We start from the raw sequence: 14414 nt of genomic DNA on the forward strand, positions 1-14414 counted from the left end.
GACCGCCCAGACCCCCCCCAAGCCCCCCCTGACCTCCCCAGACTCCCCCTGAGCCCCCAGACCCCACCTGGGTGAAAAGGTGACTCAGGATCAATTCTGTCGTCGACGTCGTCAGCCCTGACAGCTGCGGGGTGGGGGGGGGAGGAATCAACGCTGTGGGACCCCCAGAGACCCCCCCGAGGGATCCGTAGGGACCCCCCCGGGCCCCCAGACCCCCCCACCCACCTTGCTGGCAGCCCAGTCCATCCAGCCCTTGGCGCGGGCGTCGATGTTCACCAGCACCAGCCCCTCCACGGCCTCGGGGCGCAGCAGCTTTTGGGGGGGTTCATGGGGTGGGGAGGGAGTCACCCGGGACCCCCGGGGGCCTCCAGGAACCCCCAAACCCTCCTGGACCCCCCCAGGAACCCCCAACACCTCCCGGACCCTCCCAGGGACCCCCCCAGGAACCCTGAACCCCTCCTGGACCCTCCCAGGGACCCCCAACCCCTCCTGGACCCCCCCAGGAATCCCCAACCCCTCCCAGACCACTGCAGTGCCCCCCAACTCCTCCTAGATCCTCCCAGGAACCCCCAACCCCTCCTGGACCCCCCCAGGAACCCCCAACACCTCCCAGACCACTCCAGTGCCCCCCAACCCCTCCTGGACCCCCCCAGGAACCCTGAACACTTCCTGGACCCTCCCAGGGACCCCCAACCCCTCCTGGATCCTCCCACGGTCCCCCAACCCCACCTCAAGCCCCCCAGTGACTCCCAACCCTACCCAGACACTCTCAGGGACCCCCAACCCCTTCCAGACCACTCCAGTGTCCCTCAACCCCTTCTGGACCCTCCCAGGGACCCCCAACCCCTCCTGGATGTCCTAGGGACCCTCAACCCCACCCCGAGCCCCTCAGTGACCCTCCCAGTGACCCCCAACTCCTCCCAGACCTCCCAGGGACCCCCATTCCCACCCCAAGCCCCCCAGTGACCCCCCAGTGACCCCCAACCCCCCCGGATCCTCCCAGTGACCCCCAACCCCCCCCAGACTCACCCCAAACTTGGCCAGCACGAAGGCTCCGGCCCCCACCCCCATCCCGACGATGCTTTTGATGCTGGGGGGGGGGGGGATGGCAGAGGTCAGAGGTCATGGGGGGGTGGGACCAGCCCCTCCCCCACCCCCCAGACCCCTCCCAACCCCCCCCAGACTCACCCCAGGGTCTGCAGGACCCCCAGGAGCATCTCGGCCAACTGCTCCAGGGAGGGGTACTGGTACCTGGGGGGGGGCAGACTGGGTCAGACTGGGGTCAAACTGGGGGGTCAAGGGAGTGCCAAGGTGGAGGGGTCCAGGAGAAGGTGAGGGGGTCAAAGGTGGGGTCAAGGGGTCATGGGGGTCATGGGGTCAAGGGGTCAAGGGGTCTCAACCAGGGATCAAGGAGGTGGGGGAAGGGTCGGTCAGTGGGTGGGGGAGGGGTGGTGGGCGTGGCCGTGGGCATTACCCAGGTGGGTAGGGCGGGGCTGTGGGGTGTGGACATGGCCGTGGGTGTTACCCAAGTGGGTAGGGCGGGGCTGTGTGGTGTGGGCGTGGCCGTGGGCGTTACCCAGGCGGGCAGGGCAGGGCTGTGGGCGTGGCCGTGGGCGTTACCCAGGTGGGTATGGTGGGAGTATGGGCATGTCCGTGGGCATTACCCAGGTGGGTAGGGCAGGGCTGTGGGGTGTGGCTGTGTCCGTGGGCGTTACCCAGGTGGGTAGGGCGGGGCTGTGGGGTGTGGGCAGGGCCATGGGCATTACCCAGGTGGGTAGGGTGGGGCTGTGGGGTGTGGCCGTGTCCGTGGGCGTTACCCAGGGGGGCAGGGCCGGGCTGTGGGGTGTGGGCGTGGCCATGGGCGTTACCCAGGTGGGCAGGATGGGGCTGTGTGGGGTGGGCGTGGCCGTGGGCGTTACCCAGGCAGGCAGGGCGGGGCTGTGGGGTGTGGGCGTGTCCGTGGGCGTTACCCAGGCGGGTAGGGCGGGGCCCCGTCCTCCATGCCGGGCGGGTCGATGTGCACGAGGTGGAAGCTCCGGGCGATCTCGGCCATCTCCTCGTGCTCGAACAGGGGGCCAAAACACGTCTCGTCTGGGGGGGGGGAGGGGCGAGGAGGGGTCACCTCGGGGTGGGGGAGGGGCGGGAGGGGCAGGAGGATTCCCCCCCCCCCCGGGTGATGCTGTTTTTGGGGTGGGGCAGGGCAGACTCACGGGTGTGCCCCACGTCCGGGAAGGTGAGCAGGGCGGGGCGCCCGGGCCGGGGGGACCCCGAGATCCAGGCGTGGACCCCCCCGAACGGCGTCTCCAAAAACTGTGGGGGGGGTGGACCCGACCCGGGGGGGGGTCAGGGGGGGGCCGCGCCCCCCAGGACCCGCCGGCAGGGCCGAAAATTGGGGTTCTGACCCCAAAATCGGCCGCAGAGGGGCACGGGAACGCCCCCGGAGCGTCTGTTCCGCTCCCGGAACGGGCCCTTTTCCCCCCAAAACTCCCCTGAAACACCCGTTTAACTCCAAAAACTGGCTCCTTTCACTCCAAAATGGGCTCCTTCCACCCTGAAAGTCCCCCAAAACACCCATCTGACTCCAAAAGTTGTTTCTTTCCACCCCAAAACTCCCCTAAAACACCCATCTGACTCCAAAAATTGGCTCTTTCCACCCCAAAACTCCCCTAAAATACCCATCTGACTCCAAAAATTGGCTCCTTTCTCCCCAAAACAGGCTCCTTTCACCCCAAACCTCCCCCTTTTCACCCTCAAAACATCATCTCACTCCCCAAATGGGTTCTATTCGCCCCGAAATCCTTTTCCCCCTTTTTTTCCCCAATTTCCCCATTTTTTTCTCCCCAAATTCCCCATTTCCCCCCCCAATTCCCCAATTTGCCCCCAAACTTCCCCCTTTCCCCCCCAAATCCTCTTTTATTCCCACAAATTCCCAATTCCCCCCCTAAATCCCCCCTTTTCGCCTCAAATTCCCCCTTTCCCCCCAAATTCCCTTCCCCCCACCCCAGGCCCCGCCCCCCACTTCACGGTTTCCCCCAAATCCGCCCCTTTTCCCCCCCCCCAAAATGCCCCAAACCCGCCCCTCCCCCCCCCGGCTCCCAAACTCCCCCTTTTTCGCCCCAAAACGCGCCGGGAGGGGAGTGGGGGGAGGGGCGGGGTGGGGGAGGGGCGGCACTGGGTGTGTCCGCCCCTCCCCCTCCCCCCCAAAATCTCACCTTGACCTCCGGCGGTGGGGGAGGGGCGGCCTCCTGCGGCTCCATGACCCTGACTTGGATTTTGGGGAGGGGAGGGGGGGGTCAAAGGTCACGATCCCTCCCCCCTCCCCCCCCACCTCCCCCTCCCCCCGGGGGCGACCCCGGGGTCGGTACCTGTTGCCACCTTCACGCGCCCTCTGGGAAACGGCCCCTCCCCCACCCCCTTCGCCCCTCCCCCACCCCCACCCGCCCCGGCCCCTCCCCCACCCCCCGCCCGGGCCCCTCCCCCCGCCCACACCCCGTTCCCACGGCGGGGGGAGGGGCGGGTGTGGCTAAAAATACCCTCCCCCACCCCCCTGCCCCTCCCCCCACCCCCCCGCCCCTCCCCCACCCCGGCGCCGCCGCTCGAGGGTTTCAATTAACTTTAATTAATTTCTCTTCACTTTTAATTAACTTTAATCAACTTTAATTAAGGCTCCGGAACGACCCGAGGCGGCCCCGCCCCTCCCCCTCCCCCTCCCCCTCCCTCGTTAATTAAATAATTAATTAAAGCGCCAGGGGAGGGGGGGAGGGGCTGATTCGGAATGTAAATGAGCTGGAATGATTAATTAGGAGCGCTGATTGGGCTGAAATAATTAATTAATGAATCAAATAGCTAATCAGGCTCAAATAATTAATTGCATTAATCAGCGCTGAATAGTTAATTAGGCTCAAATAATTAATTAATTATCGATTCCCGGGACTAATTAAGCTTCAATAATCAGTGAGATCGATCAGCCTTGAGTAATTAATCAGGGGGCCCCTTAACCTTTGCTAATTAACCTTTGCAGGTGCAATTGGCCTCGGTTAATTAATCAACGCCCTGAATAAATTAAGCAGCGCAGGTAATGAAGCCGAATAATTAACTGGAGAAGCTCATCAACCTGGAACAATTAATGAATAATTAATCAGCCCAGAACCATTAATCATTAAAGCCTTGGATCTTCAATAATCGGGGCTAATTAGCCCAGAATAATTAAGAGGGATCACTCAGCCTTGCATAAATAATTAATGTGGCGGATTTGCCTCAAATAATTAATCAAAGCAATCGATTAAGCTCAAACAATACACTAATGGCACTAATTAGCCTCAAATAATACATTAATGGGATTAATTAACCTTCAATAATACATTAACTGGGCTAATTAATCTGGAATCATCAATAACAATTAACCTGGAACAAATTAATTGGGTGGGCTAATTAACTTCAAATAATCAAGCAGTTGGGCCAATTAGTCTTGACTAATCAATCCACGGACAATCAACCCTGAATAATTAACCCATGAGCCCAATTAACCCAGGGAGGTTAATTAGCCTGAGGATAATTAACCGAGTGGGCCTAATTAGCCCAGAATAATTGAGAGATGGGGGCTAATTGGCCTGGAATAATTAAGAGATGGGGGCTAATTAGCCCAGGAGGGGGGAGGTCACTGGCCCCTTGTCCTGAGAGTTCGTGGCTCATTAACGGGGGGTAATTAATGCCCATGGGAGGGGAGGGATGGGGGGGAAGGATTGACACAGGAACAACATGGGATTGACACGGGATTTACATGGGATTGACACGGGATTTACATGGGATTGACATGGGAAATACATAGGATTGACACAGGATTCCAGTAGGATTGACACAGGATTCCCATGGGATTGACATGGGATTTACATGGGATTGACACGGGAAATACATAGGACTGACACGGGATTTATGTGGGCTTGACATGGGATTTACATGGGATTGACACAGGATTTACATGGGATTGACATGGGATTTACACAGGATTGGCACAGGATTCCCGTGGGATTGACATGGCACTGACATGGGATTGACACAGGATTTACATGGGATTGGCACAGGATTCCCGTGGGATTAAGGCACCATCGGCAGGGAACACGGGGAGAGGGACGACACGGGAACGACACGGGACAGACACGGGATCAACATGGGATTGTCACGGGGTTTAAAAGGGATTAAGGCAGAACCAGCAGCGAATCCAGGGAGGGGTGACATGGGAATGACACGGGAATGACACGGGATAAGGCACCACCAGGATCAACAGGGAACCAACACGTGATGACACGAGACCCCCACATGGGACGGACACGGGACGGACACGGGAGCGACGGGACCGGGGCTTTGAGGCCGGAATCAGCAGGAATTCAACACGGGATGGACATGGGATGGACAGGGGACTGAGGGAGGATGTTTAAGGCCGGAATCAGCAGGAATTCAACATGGGATGGACACGGGATGGACACGGGATGGACAGGGGACTGATGGGGGGAGTTTAAGTCCAGAATCAGCAGTAACAGCATGTGACCGACATGGGATGGACACAGGATGAACATGGGATGGACATGGGACAGACCAGACGTGTTTAAGGCCAGAATCAGCAGTAACAGCTTGTGACTGACATGGGATGGACACAGGACTGACATGGAATGGACACGGGACTGACCAGACGTGTTTAAGGCCGGAATCAGCAGTAACAGCTTGTGAGTGACACGGGACAGACACAGGATGTACATGGGACGGACACGGGACTGACCAGACGTGTTTAAGGCCGGAATGAGCAGTAACAGCGTGTGAGTGACACAGGATGGACACGGGACGGACACGGGACGGACATGAGACCATTGGGGGGGGGGTTTAAGGCCGGAATCAGCAGTAACAGCGTGTGACTGACACAGGAGGGACAGGGGACAGCCCCCACGCCCCCCTACGCCCGTGCCCCCTCTGCCAGGCGCGGTGCCAGGGCCAGCAGGAGCCGGCGGAGGTGCCGCGCCCCTTCCTGGGCCGCCGCCAGCACCTCCTCGTGCCCGGGGGGCGTGGCCTCGGCCGCCGGCCCCGCCCCACCGCTGCCCTTCGCCTCCTCCTCCTCGTCGGCGTCGCCCGGGGCCGCGTTGGTGATGAGGGACAGACCCAGCACGCGCAGGCCGCAGTGCCGCGCCGCCGCCGCCTCCGACACCGTGCTCATCCCTGCGGAACAACGGGGGACAGCCGGGGAACGGGCGTGGTCAGCCAGGGAATGGGCGTGGTCAGTCAGGGAATGGGTGTGGACAGCTTGGGAGTGGGCGTGGTCAGCCAGGGAATGGGTGTGGACAGCTTGGAAGTGGGCGTGGTCATCTTGGGAGTGGGAGTGGTCAGGTTGGGAATGGGCGTGGTCAACTTGGGAATGGCCAAGGTTGTCTTGGGAATGGGCGTGGTCAACTTGGGAATGGGTGGAGACAGCTGGGGAATGGGCGTGGTCAGCTTGGGAGGGGTCAGCTTGGGAATGGGCACGGACAGCTTGGGAATGGGTGTGGACAGCTTGGGAATGGGCGTGGTCAGCTTGAGAGTGGTCAGCTTGGGAGTGGGCGTGGTCAACTTGGGAATAGCCAAGGTTGGCTTGGGAATGGGCGTGGTCAACCTGGGAATGGCCAAAGTCAACTTGGGAATGGGTTGGACAACTTGGGAATGGTCCCAGGTGTGTCCCCCTCCCCCCCCAGCACATCCTTGGCACACCCAGCCCATTTTGGGCCCATTTTGGGTCGGTTCTGGCCCCCCACCCCACGACTCACCGACGGCGTCGGCGCCGAGGCGCCGCAGGAGCCGACACTCGGCCCAGGTCTCGTAGCTGGGCCCTCCCACGCCCACGTAGACCCCCGGGCGGGCGTGGAGCTCGGGCGGGGCCAGGGCCAGCGCCAGGCGCCGCAGGGCGGGGTCATATCCGTCCGTCATGGCCGGGAAGCGCGGCCCAAACCTGCCGGGAACAGCCCGGGGAGTGGGCGTGGTCAGCTTGGGAACAGGTGTGGTCAATTTGGGAATGGGTATGGTCAACTTGGGAATGGGGATGGACAGCTTGGGAACAGGCATGGACAACTTGGGAAGGGCGTGGTCAACTTAGGAATGGGCGTGGTCAACTTGGGAATGGGGACGGACAGCTTGGGAACAGGCATGGTTAACTTGGGAAGGGCGTGGTCAACTTGGGAACGGGCGTGGTCAACTTGGGAATGGATGTCGTCAGCTCGAGAATGGGCGTGGTCAACTGGGGAATGGCCAAGGACACCTTGGGAATGGCCTGTGTCCAGTTGGGCATGGTCAATATCAACCTGGGAATGGCCAAGGACACCTTGGGAATGGTCAGTGTCCAGTTGGGCATGGCCAATATCATCCTGGGAATGGCCAAGGACACCTTGGGAATGGTCAGTGTCCAGTTGGGCATGGTCAATATCAACCTGGGAATGGCCAAGGACACCTTGGGAATGGTCAGTGTCCAGTTGGGCATGGCCAATATCATCCTGGGAATGGCCAAGGTCATCCTGGGAATGGTCAAGATCAAATTGGGAATGGCCAACATGCAGCTGGGAATGGCCAGTGTCAACTTGGGGGTGTCCAAGGTCACCGTGGGAAGGAGCCATTGCCCCACCCACCTCTCGTCGTTGGGCCCCACCAAGGGGCTGCGCCCGGCCAGCCCGGGCAGGTCGATGTGGTCGCGGATGACCAGGAGGTGGCCGGGGGCCAGCCCGGGGCTCAGGGCGCCCGCGGCGTTGGTCAGCACCAGCGTGTGGACGCCCAGCAGGGCCAGGGTGCGCACCGGCATCACCACCTGGGGGCGGGGACATGCAAATGAGGGGCGGGGATGTGAGGATTAGGGGCGGGGCCAAGGGACAGGGTACAGAGGGACGTAGCCTCCTGTAGGGGGCGCTAACTGGTCACGCAAATGAGGGGGTGTGGTTATGCAAATGAGGCATGTGGTCATGCAAATGTGGCGGGGCCATGCAAATCAGGGGTGGGGCCAAGGGACAGGGTGCAGAGGGTGTTACCACCTGTAGGGGGTGCTAAGTGTAAAAAAAAGGGGCGTGGTCATGCAAATGATGGACACTGCCGTGCAAATGAAAGGTGGGGCCGATAGGGATGGGGGCGGGGCCAATGTGCAAAGGGGAGTCACCACCTGCAGGGGGCGCTAAGGGTGAGGGGTGGGTTCATGCAAATGAAGGGGCGGAGCTAAGGGAATGGGGGTGTGGCTAAGGCAGGGGGCACGGCCAGAAAAGGGGGAGGAGCTTGGGGAGGGAGAAGAGGGACTAAAGAGTGGGAGGAGCTCTGGAGTAAAAGGGGAGTGGCCTAAAGAGAGAGGGGAGGGGCTTAAGAGTAGAACACAATAAATGGGCGGGACTTGTTGAGAAGGGGTGGGGGCTCGGGGCAGTGCTGGTGGGCGTGTCCCGGGGAAGAGGGCATGTCCCCGGGGAGGGGTGTGCCTCACCTGGGCGGGGCTGTACCCCTCGTACAGGTGGAAGCGGCCCTGCAGGACGGCGCAAGGCCCCGCCCCCAGGCGCCCGACCACCAACCGCCCGGCGTGGCCCTGCACTGGGGGGGACGGGGGGTCACCCCTGGGCCCGAGGGACCCCCCAGTGCCCCCAAGTGACCCCCACAGTGACCCCAAACCGCCCCATCCACCCCCAAGTGACCCCCACAGTGACCCCAAACCACCCCATCCACCTCCAAGTGACCCCAAACCACCCCCAAAGTGACCCCAAACTGCCCCATCCACCCCCAAGTGACCCCAAACCACCCCCAAAGTGACCCCAAACTGCCCCATCCACCCCCAGGTGACCCCAAACCACCCCCAAAGTGACCCCAAACTACCCCATCCACCCCCAAGTGACCCCCACAGTGACCCCAAACCACCCATCCACCCCCAAGTGACCCCAAACCACCCCCAAAGTGTCCCCAAACCACCACATCCACCCCAAAGTGACCCCAAACCACCCCATCCACCCCCAAGTGACTCCAAACTGCCCCCAAAGTGTCCCCAAACCACCACATCCCTCCCAAAGTGATCCCAAACGGCCCCATCCACCCCCAAAGTGTCCCCAAACGGCCCCATTCACCCCCAAAGTCACCCCCAAAGCGACCCCAAGTGCCCCCCAGCCCCCAAACACCCTCCCCAGCCCCACAACTGCCCCCCAGACCCACAAATTCCCTCCCCAAATGCCCCTCAGTCCCCCAAGGACCCCTCCAACCTCCCCCAAATCCCCCCCCAGCCCCCAAACACTGCCCCAATCCCCCCCAAATACCCCCCACCGTACCGGTGCTGCGCGGGAAGTGGGGGATGTCGGCGTAGTCGAAGCTCTGGGGGTCCGTGAGCTCCTGGGCCAGAGCCCCCAGCCCCGACCCACAGACCAGGGCGACCCTGGGGGGCTCCTGGAGCCGGGCCCGCAGCCAGGCCGCCGCCTCTGCACAGGCCTCGTAGCTGGGGGGGCCAAAAACCGCCCCCAAATCATCCCAACATCACCCCAACATCAGTCCCAGAATCACCCCCAACATCATCCCAAAATCATCCCCACAATCACTCCTAAAATCATCCCAAAACCACCACATCAGTCCCAGAATCACCCCCAACATCATCCCAAAGCCACCCCCAAAGCCACCCCCAAAATCATCCCCAAACTACCCCAACGTCACTCCCAAAATCATCCCAACATCATCCCCAAATCATCCCTAAGGTTATCCCAACATCACCCCCAAAACCATCCCCAAAATCGCCCCCAAACCACCCCCAAAACAACCCCACCGCGCCCCAGGGCCCCCTGGCATCACCCCAGGACCCTTCGGGTGACTCCCGATGACCCTCCAGTGACCCCCAGGACCCTCCAGTGACCCCCAGAGGGACCCCCCGGACCCACAGAACGACCCCCAGTGACCCCCCAGCGACTCCAGCCCCCCCCCAGCGGGCCCCAGCCCCCCTAAACCGACCCCAGTTACCCCCCAGGCCCCACATGTCCCCCTCCAGCCCCCGACCTTGACCCTCGTCCAGGAGCCGCTCCAGGTCCGGGCCCGGGGCCAGACGGACTTTGGGACACGGGGCCGACCCTCCCCCGCCCCCAAAACACCCCCCGGATCCTCACGAAACCTCCCGACGCCCCCCCGAGCCCCCTCTCCCAAACCGCCCCCTCAAAACCTGTCGTTGTTTCCCCCCCCATCCCCTGCGGTCTGGGCGGGGGGGGAGATTAGAACGTAAGCCACGCCCCCCGCCCTGATTGGCGGCCAGAGGGATGCGAGACCCCCCTAAAACGCCGCATTCACCCTCCGAACCGGCACATTTGGCTCCTCAACCCCCCTATTAACGCCCCCCCCGGGACCCCCGTACCTCCCCTCCATCGAGCAGTGAATGCGCCACCGCCCCCCCCGCCCGCCGATTATATACCCGTGACGTCACCGCGCGCGGGTGCGCCCCCTTGCGTCGCCACCGCTCGGCCAATCAGCGGCCCCTGTCCCCGCAGCGTCGCCATGGAAACCGCCGCGGGCGAGGCTCGGAGGGATGGGGATTGAGTGGCGGGAGCAGTGACCGATCAGAGCGGAAGGAGGACGAGCGCACCGGCCAATCGGAGCGCGGATGGAGGTGAGGGCGGGATGAACGCGGAAAGAGGGGGTGTTGGGGAGATATCACGTGACAGCCCGCGGGCAAATGGGAGCGGGAGGAGGAACCCGGAAAAGGGGCAGGGGGTGTGCGGGCAGTTGCCTGGCAACGCTAAAGGAGGGCGTCACGTGAGGCGCGCGGGGCCAATGGGAGGAAGCGAAGAAACCCGGAAGGCGTAGCGGGGAGTTGCCTGGCAACGGCGAGAGCCAACACGTGAGCAGCTCGGGGCCAATGGGAGCGCGCGAAGGCGGAACCCGGAACGGCTAGTGAGGGGCGTTGCCTGGCAACGCCGAAAGGGGCGTCACGTGACTCCGCGAGGGAACCAATAGGAGGCGGGTAGGGGCGGTGCCCGTGGTCACGCTGGCGGGGCGGGCCAATCGCCGGCGAGGCGGGGGGCGCGGCCTCGGCGCTGTCATGGCGGACGGGGAGCGGTCGCCGCTGCTGCCGCCCGAGGCGGGGCCGGGCCCGGGCGGGGCCGCCGCCGGTGAGGTTCGGGGAAGGGATGGGGTGGGGTGTGGGGGTGTGGTCGTTGGGGGGGGGGCGCGGCTGAGCGACCCCTCCCCTTCTTTCCCCCCTCTCCTTCCAGGTGCTGGCGGGGAGGCCCCGCCCCCGTACTCGCCGCTGGGCAGCCCCGAGGAGGGGGCGGCTCCGGGGGCCGGGGGGGGAGCGGGAGGGGCCGGCGGGGCGGGTCCGCCCGCCGTCACGTGCCGGGTGTGCCAGCGGCCCATCAGCGTCGAGGGCAAAACGCACCAGCACGTGGTGAAGTGCGGGGGGTGCGGGGAGGCCACGGTGAGGGGGCGGGGCCTGGAGGGGGCGGGCGGGGTCGGAAGGGGGGCGTGGTCAGACCGGGAGGGAAAGGGAGGGGCCAAAGTGGGGGGAAGAGGGTGTGGTTTGGTGTGGGAGGGACTTTGAGGGGCGGGGCCTAAAGGGGGAGAGGCCAAAGGGGGTGGGACCACCAGGGTCTAAAGGGGTGGGGCCTTAAGGGGGTGGGACAGAGGGGGTCTAGAGGGGCAGGGACTAAGGGCGGGGTGGCTCCATGGCTGGTCTGGAGGGGTGGGGTTTTGGAGGGGGCAGGACTTGGGTGCGATGGGTGTGGCCTAAGGGGAGGGGGCTTACAATGGAACCTTTTCTCTGGGAATGGGCGGGGCTAAAGTGGGCTGGAGCTAAGGGGCGGGGCTAAAGTGGGTGGTGGGTTTTAGGGGGCAGGGCCCTGCCCTGAGGCCACGCCCCCTCCCAAAATTTCGCGCCCACCCCCCCTCAGCCAATCCGCACGGCCCCCGGCGGGAAGAAATACGTGCGGTGCCCCTGCAACTGCCTGTTGGTGTGCAGGGCCTCGGCCCAGCGCATCGCCTGCCCACGGCCTTACTGGTCAGACTGGGAGCACTGGGAGGGGCATGGGAGGCACTGGGAGGGGGCACTGGGCCACACTGGGAGCAGTGGGAGTCACTCTGGGGGGCCACTGGACCATACTGGGATCATTTTGGGTGTCCCTAGACCATACTGGGAGCACTGGGAGAGGTCACTGGGCCATACTGGGAGCACTGGGAGGCATCACTGGGCCATTCCGGGAGCACTGGGCAGGGTTGCTGGGCCATACTGGGATCACTAGAAGGGGTCGCTGAGCCATACTGGGAGCACTGTGAAGGGTCTCTGGGCCATACTGGGATCACTAGGAGGGGTCATTTGGCTGTACTGGGAACATTTTGGGGGTCCCTGGGCCATACTGGGAGCACTGTGAAGGGTCACTGGGCCATGCTGGGAGCACTGGGGGTCACTGGGGGGGGTCCCTGGTCCATACTGGGAGCACTGGGCGGGGCCATCGCTCCTCACTGAGATCACTGGTCCGCTCCCAGTCTCCCCCAGTCTAACCCAGTTCCCCCCCCAGTAAACGCATCATCAACCTCGGCCCGGTGCACTCGGGGGCCCCCAGCCCGGACCCGCCCCCGGGGGGGGTTCGCGTTGCCTGTGCCCACTGCGGGGGGCCCTTCCTGGTGAGCCCCGACCCCCCCCGGTCACACCCACTCAAACCCCGCCCCCACCTGGCCACACCCCTCTGAGCCCCGCCTCCTCTGACCACACCCCTATGAACCCCACCCCTCTAATTATGCCCCTTTTAACCCCACCCCCAATGACCACACCCTTCTAACCCCCACCCTGTCTCAACCACACTCCTCTAAACCCCGCCCCAATGACCACACCCTCCAAGCCCCACCCCAATAACCACACCCATCTAAGCCCCACCCCACCCATCTAAATGCCCGACCACACCCATCTAAGTCCCTGCCCTTTCTGTCCACACCCATCTAAGCCCCTCCCCTGCAGCCACACCCATCTAAGCCCCTCCTCTGTGACCACACCCCTCTAAGCCCCACCCCTCTCCACAGTGGGCGGAGCTTCCCGACCGCTCCCTGGCCCGGTGCCCCCATTGCCGCAAGGTGTAAGTGCCCCACCCCTCTCGAGGGCGTGGTCTCTGCGTGACCCCGCCCCCCCTCCTGTTCTGGGCAAAGGCTCCCCCCCGGGGGACATGACCACACCCCCTTTGTTGGACGCAGGTCTGCGATTGGTCGGCGGTTCCCACGGCGACGCTGCCTGTGCTGCCTCCTGGGGGCGCTGCTGATGGGCGGGGCCGCCGCGGGGCTCGCGGTGAGGGGCGGGGCCTAAAGGGGAGGGGCCTGGGGGCATGTAATCTGAAGGGGCGTGGCCTGAAGGGGAGGGGATGGGAGAGGGCGTGGCCTAAAGGGAGAGGCCCAATGGTTCCTCTGGTGCCGGGTGTGGTGGGGGGGATTTAGGCCGGGTTTAACTGGGATTTAGGTGGGGTTTAACTGGAATTTAGCTTGGGTTTAACTGGGATTTAGGCCGGGTTTAACTGGGATTTAGCTCCGGTTTAACTGGGATTTAAGCCAGGTTTTGTTGCCCTCCAGGCTGGGACGTGGTGGCTGTGGCGCCGGGCGCGGTGGGTGGGGTTTAGGCCGGTTTTAACTGGGATTTAGCTCGGGTTTAACTGGGATTTAGGTGGGGTTTAACTGGGATTTAGCTCGGGTTTAACTGGGATTTAGGTGGGGTTTAACTGGGATTTAGCTCGGGTTTAACTGGGATTTAAGCCAGGTTTTGTTGCCGTCCAGGCCGGGACGTGGTGGCTGTGGCGCCGGGCGCGGTGGGTCCCGGCGGCCTGGGCCGCGCTGGGGGCGGGGGCGGGGGCGTGTCTGCTGCGCGCGGCCTATTGGGGCTGCGTCAGGGTCAGCCAGCCCCCCCCCCCCCGCGCCTGACCACGCCCACCCCACCCGCGGACACACCCGCTGGGGAGGCCACGCCCACAACACACGCCTGGGACGCACCCTGGAGCTGGTGGGACACGCCCACTTTTGGTCGGACATGCCCCGCCCTTTGGGGACACGCCCACCCCGATACCTGGGGTGGGTGACCCTTGGTTGGCCCCGCCCCCTTTTGACCATGCAACCCTCCCAAAATTGTGCCACGCCCCCTTTTTTCCCCAGCATGGCTCCTTCCCCCGCATGCCCAAAGCCATACCCCCTTGTACATAAGCCCCGCCCCTCCCCCCCACCCCCCTGTATATTATTATTATTATTTAATTAACAGTCCCGTTAATTAACCCCCCCTGGTGGGGGGGGCGGGGCCTCACGTGTAAATAAACCCGAAATCGCCGGATTTGCCCCCAAAATTGAGCTTTATTAAAATATATCGGAGCAGGGGTGGGGTCTGTGGGGTGAGGGAGGGGCCTGGGGATGGGGGAGGGGCCTGGGGGGGGGAGGATTTGGCCCCAGTTTGGGGC

The 14414-nt window shown here is 63.2% G+C and overlaps 3 protein-coding genes across 3 annotated transcripts; 1 reads left to right on the forward strand and 2 right to left on the reverse strand.

Moving 5' to 3' along the window:
* Positions 1-33: 33 nt before the first annotated feature.
* Positions 34-3429, reverse strand: LOC116781886 (protein NDRG2-like; the record flags this gene model as incomplete). The annotated part of the gene is made up of 8 exons (XM_032677679.1): positions 3366-3429; positions 3213-3265; positions 2211-2310; positions 1971-2091; positions 1189-1251; positions 1030-1090; positions 226-312; positions 34-124 (listed from the first exon to the last, which is right to left on the reverse strand). Coding segments are annotated over exons 2-8 (568 nt in total), but the record flags the coding sequence as incomplete, so codon positions are not given.
* Positions 3430-5944: 2515 nt separating this feature from the next.
* Positions 5945-10433, reverse strand: PNP (purine nucleoside phosphorylase). Its single transcript, XM_032677677.1, has 6 exons — positions 10355-10433; positions 9294-9457; positions 8468-8571; positions 7638-7813; positions 6786-6967; positions 5945-6204 (listed from the first exon to the last, which is right to left on the reverse strand). Exons 1-6 carry the CDS (start codon positions 10363-10365, stop codon positions 5945-5947), a joined length of 897 nt encoding a protein of 298 aa, XP_032533568.1. The 5' UTR covers positions 10366-10433.
* A 605-nt stretch (positions 10434-11038) lies between these two features.
* Positions 11039-14303, forward strand: PIP4P1 (phosphatidylinositol-4,5-bisphosphate 4-phosphatase 1). The gene is made up of 7 exons (XM_032677674.1): positions 11039-11108; positions 11211-11413; positions 11886-11992; positions 12510-12615; positions 13009-13061; positions 13177-13267; positions 13747-14303. The coding sequence occupies exons 1-7, from the start codon at positions 11039-11041 to the stop codon at positions 13888-13890; spliced, it is 774 nt and encodes a 257-aa protein (XP_032533565.1). The 3' UTR covers positions 13891-14303.
* Positions 14304-14414: the final 111 nt, after the last annotated feature.

This window comes from Chiroxiphia lanceolata, unplaced genomic scaffold (assembly GCF_009829145.1).
Source record: "Chiroxiphia lanceolata isolate bChiLan1 unplaced genomic scaffold, bChiLan1.pri scaffold_76_arrow_ctg1, whole genome shotgun sequence".
NCBI lineage: Eukaryota > Metazoa > Chordata > Aves > Passeriformes > Pipridae > Chiroxiphia > Chiroxiphia lanceolata.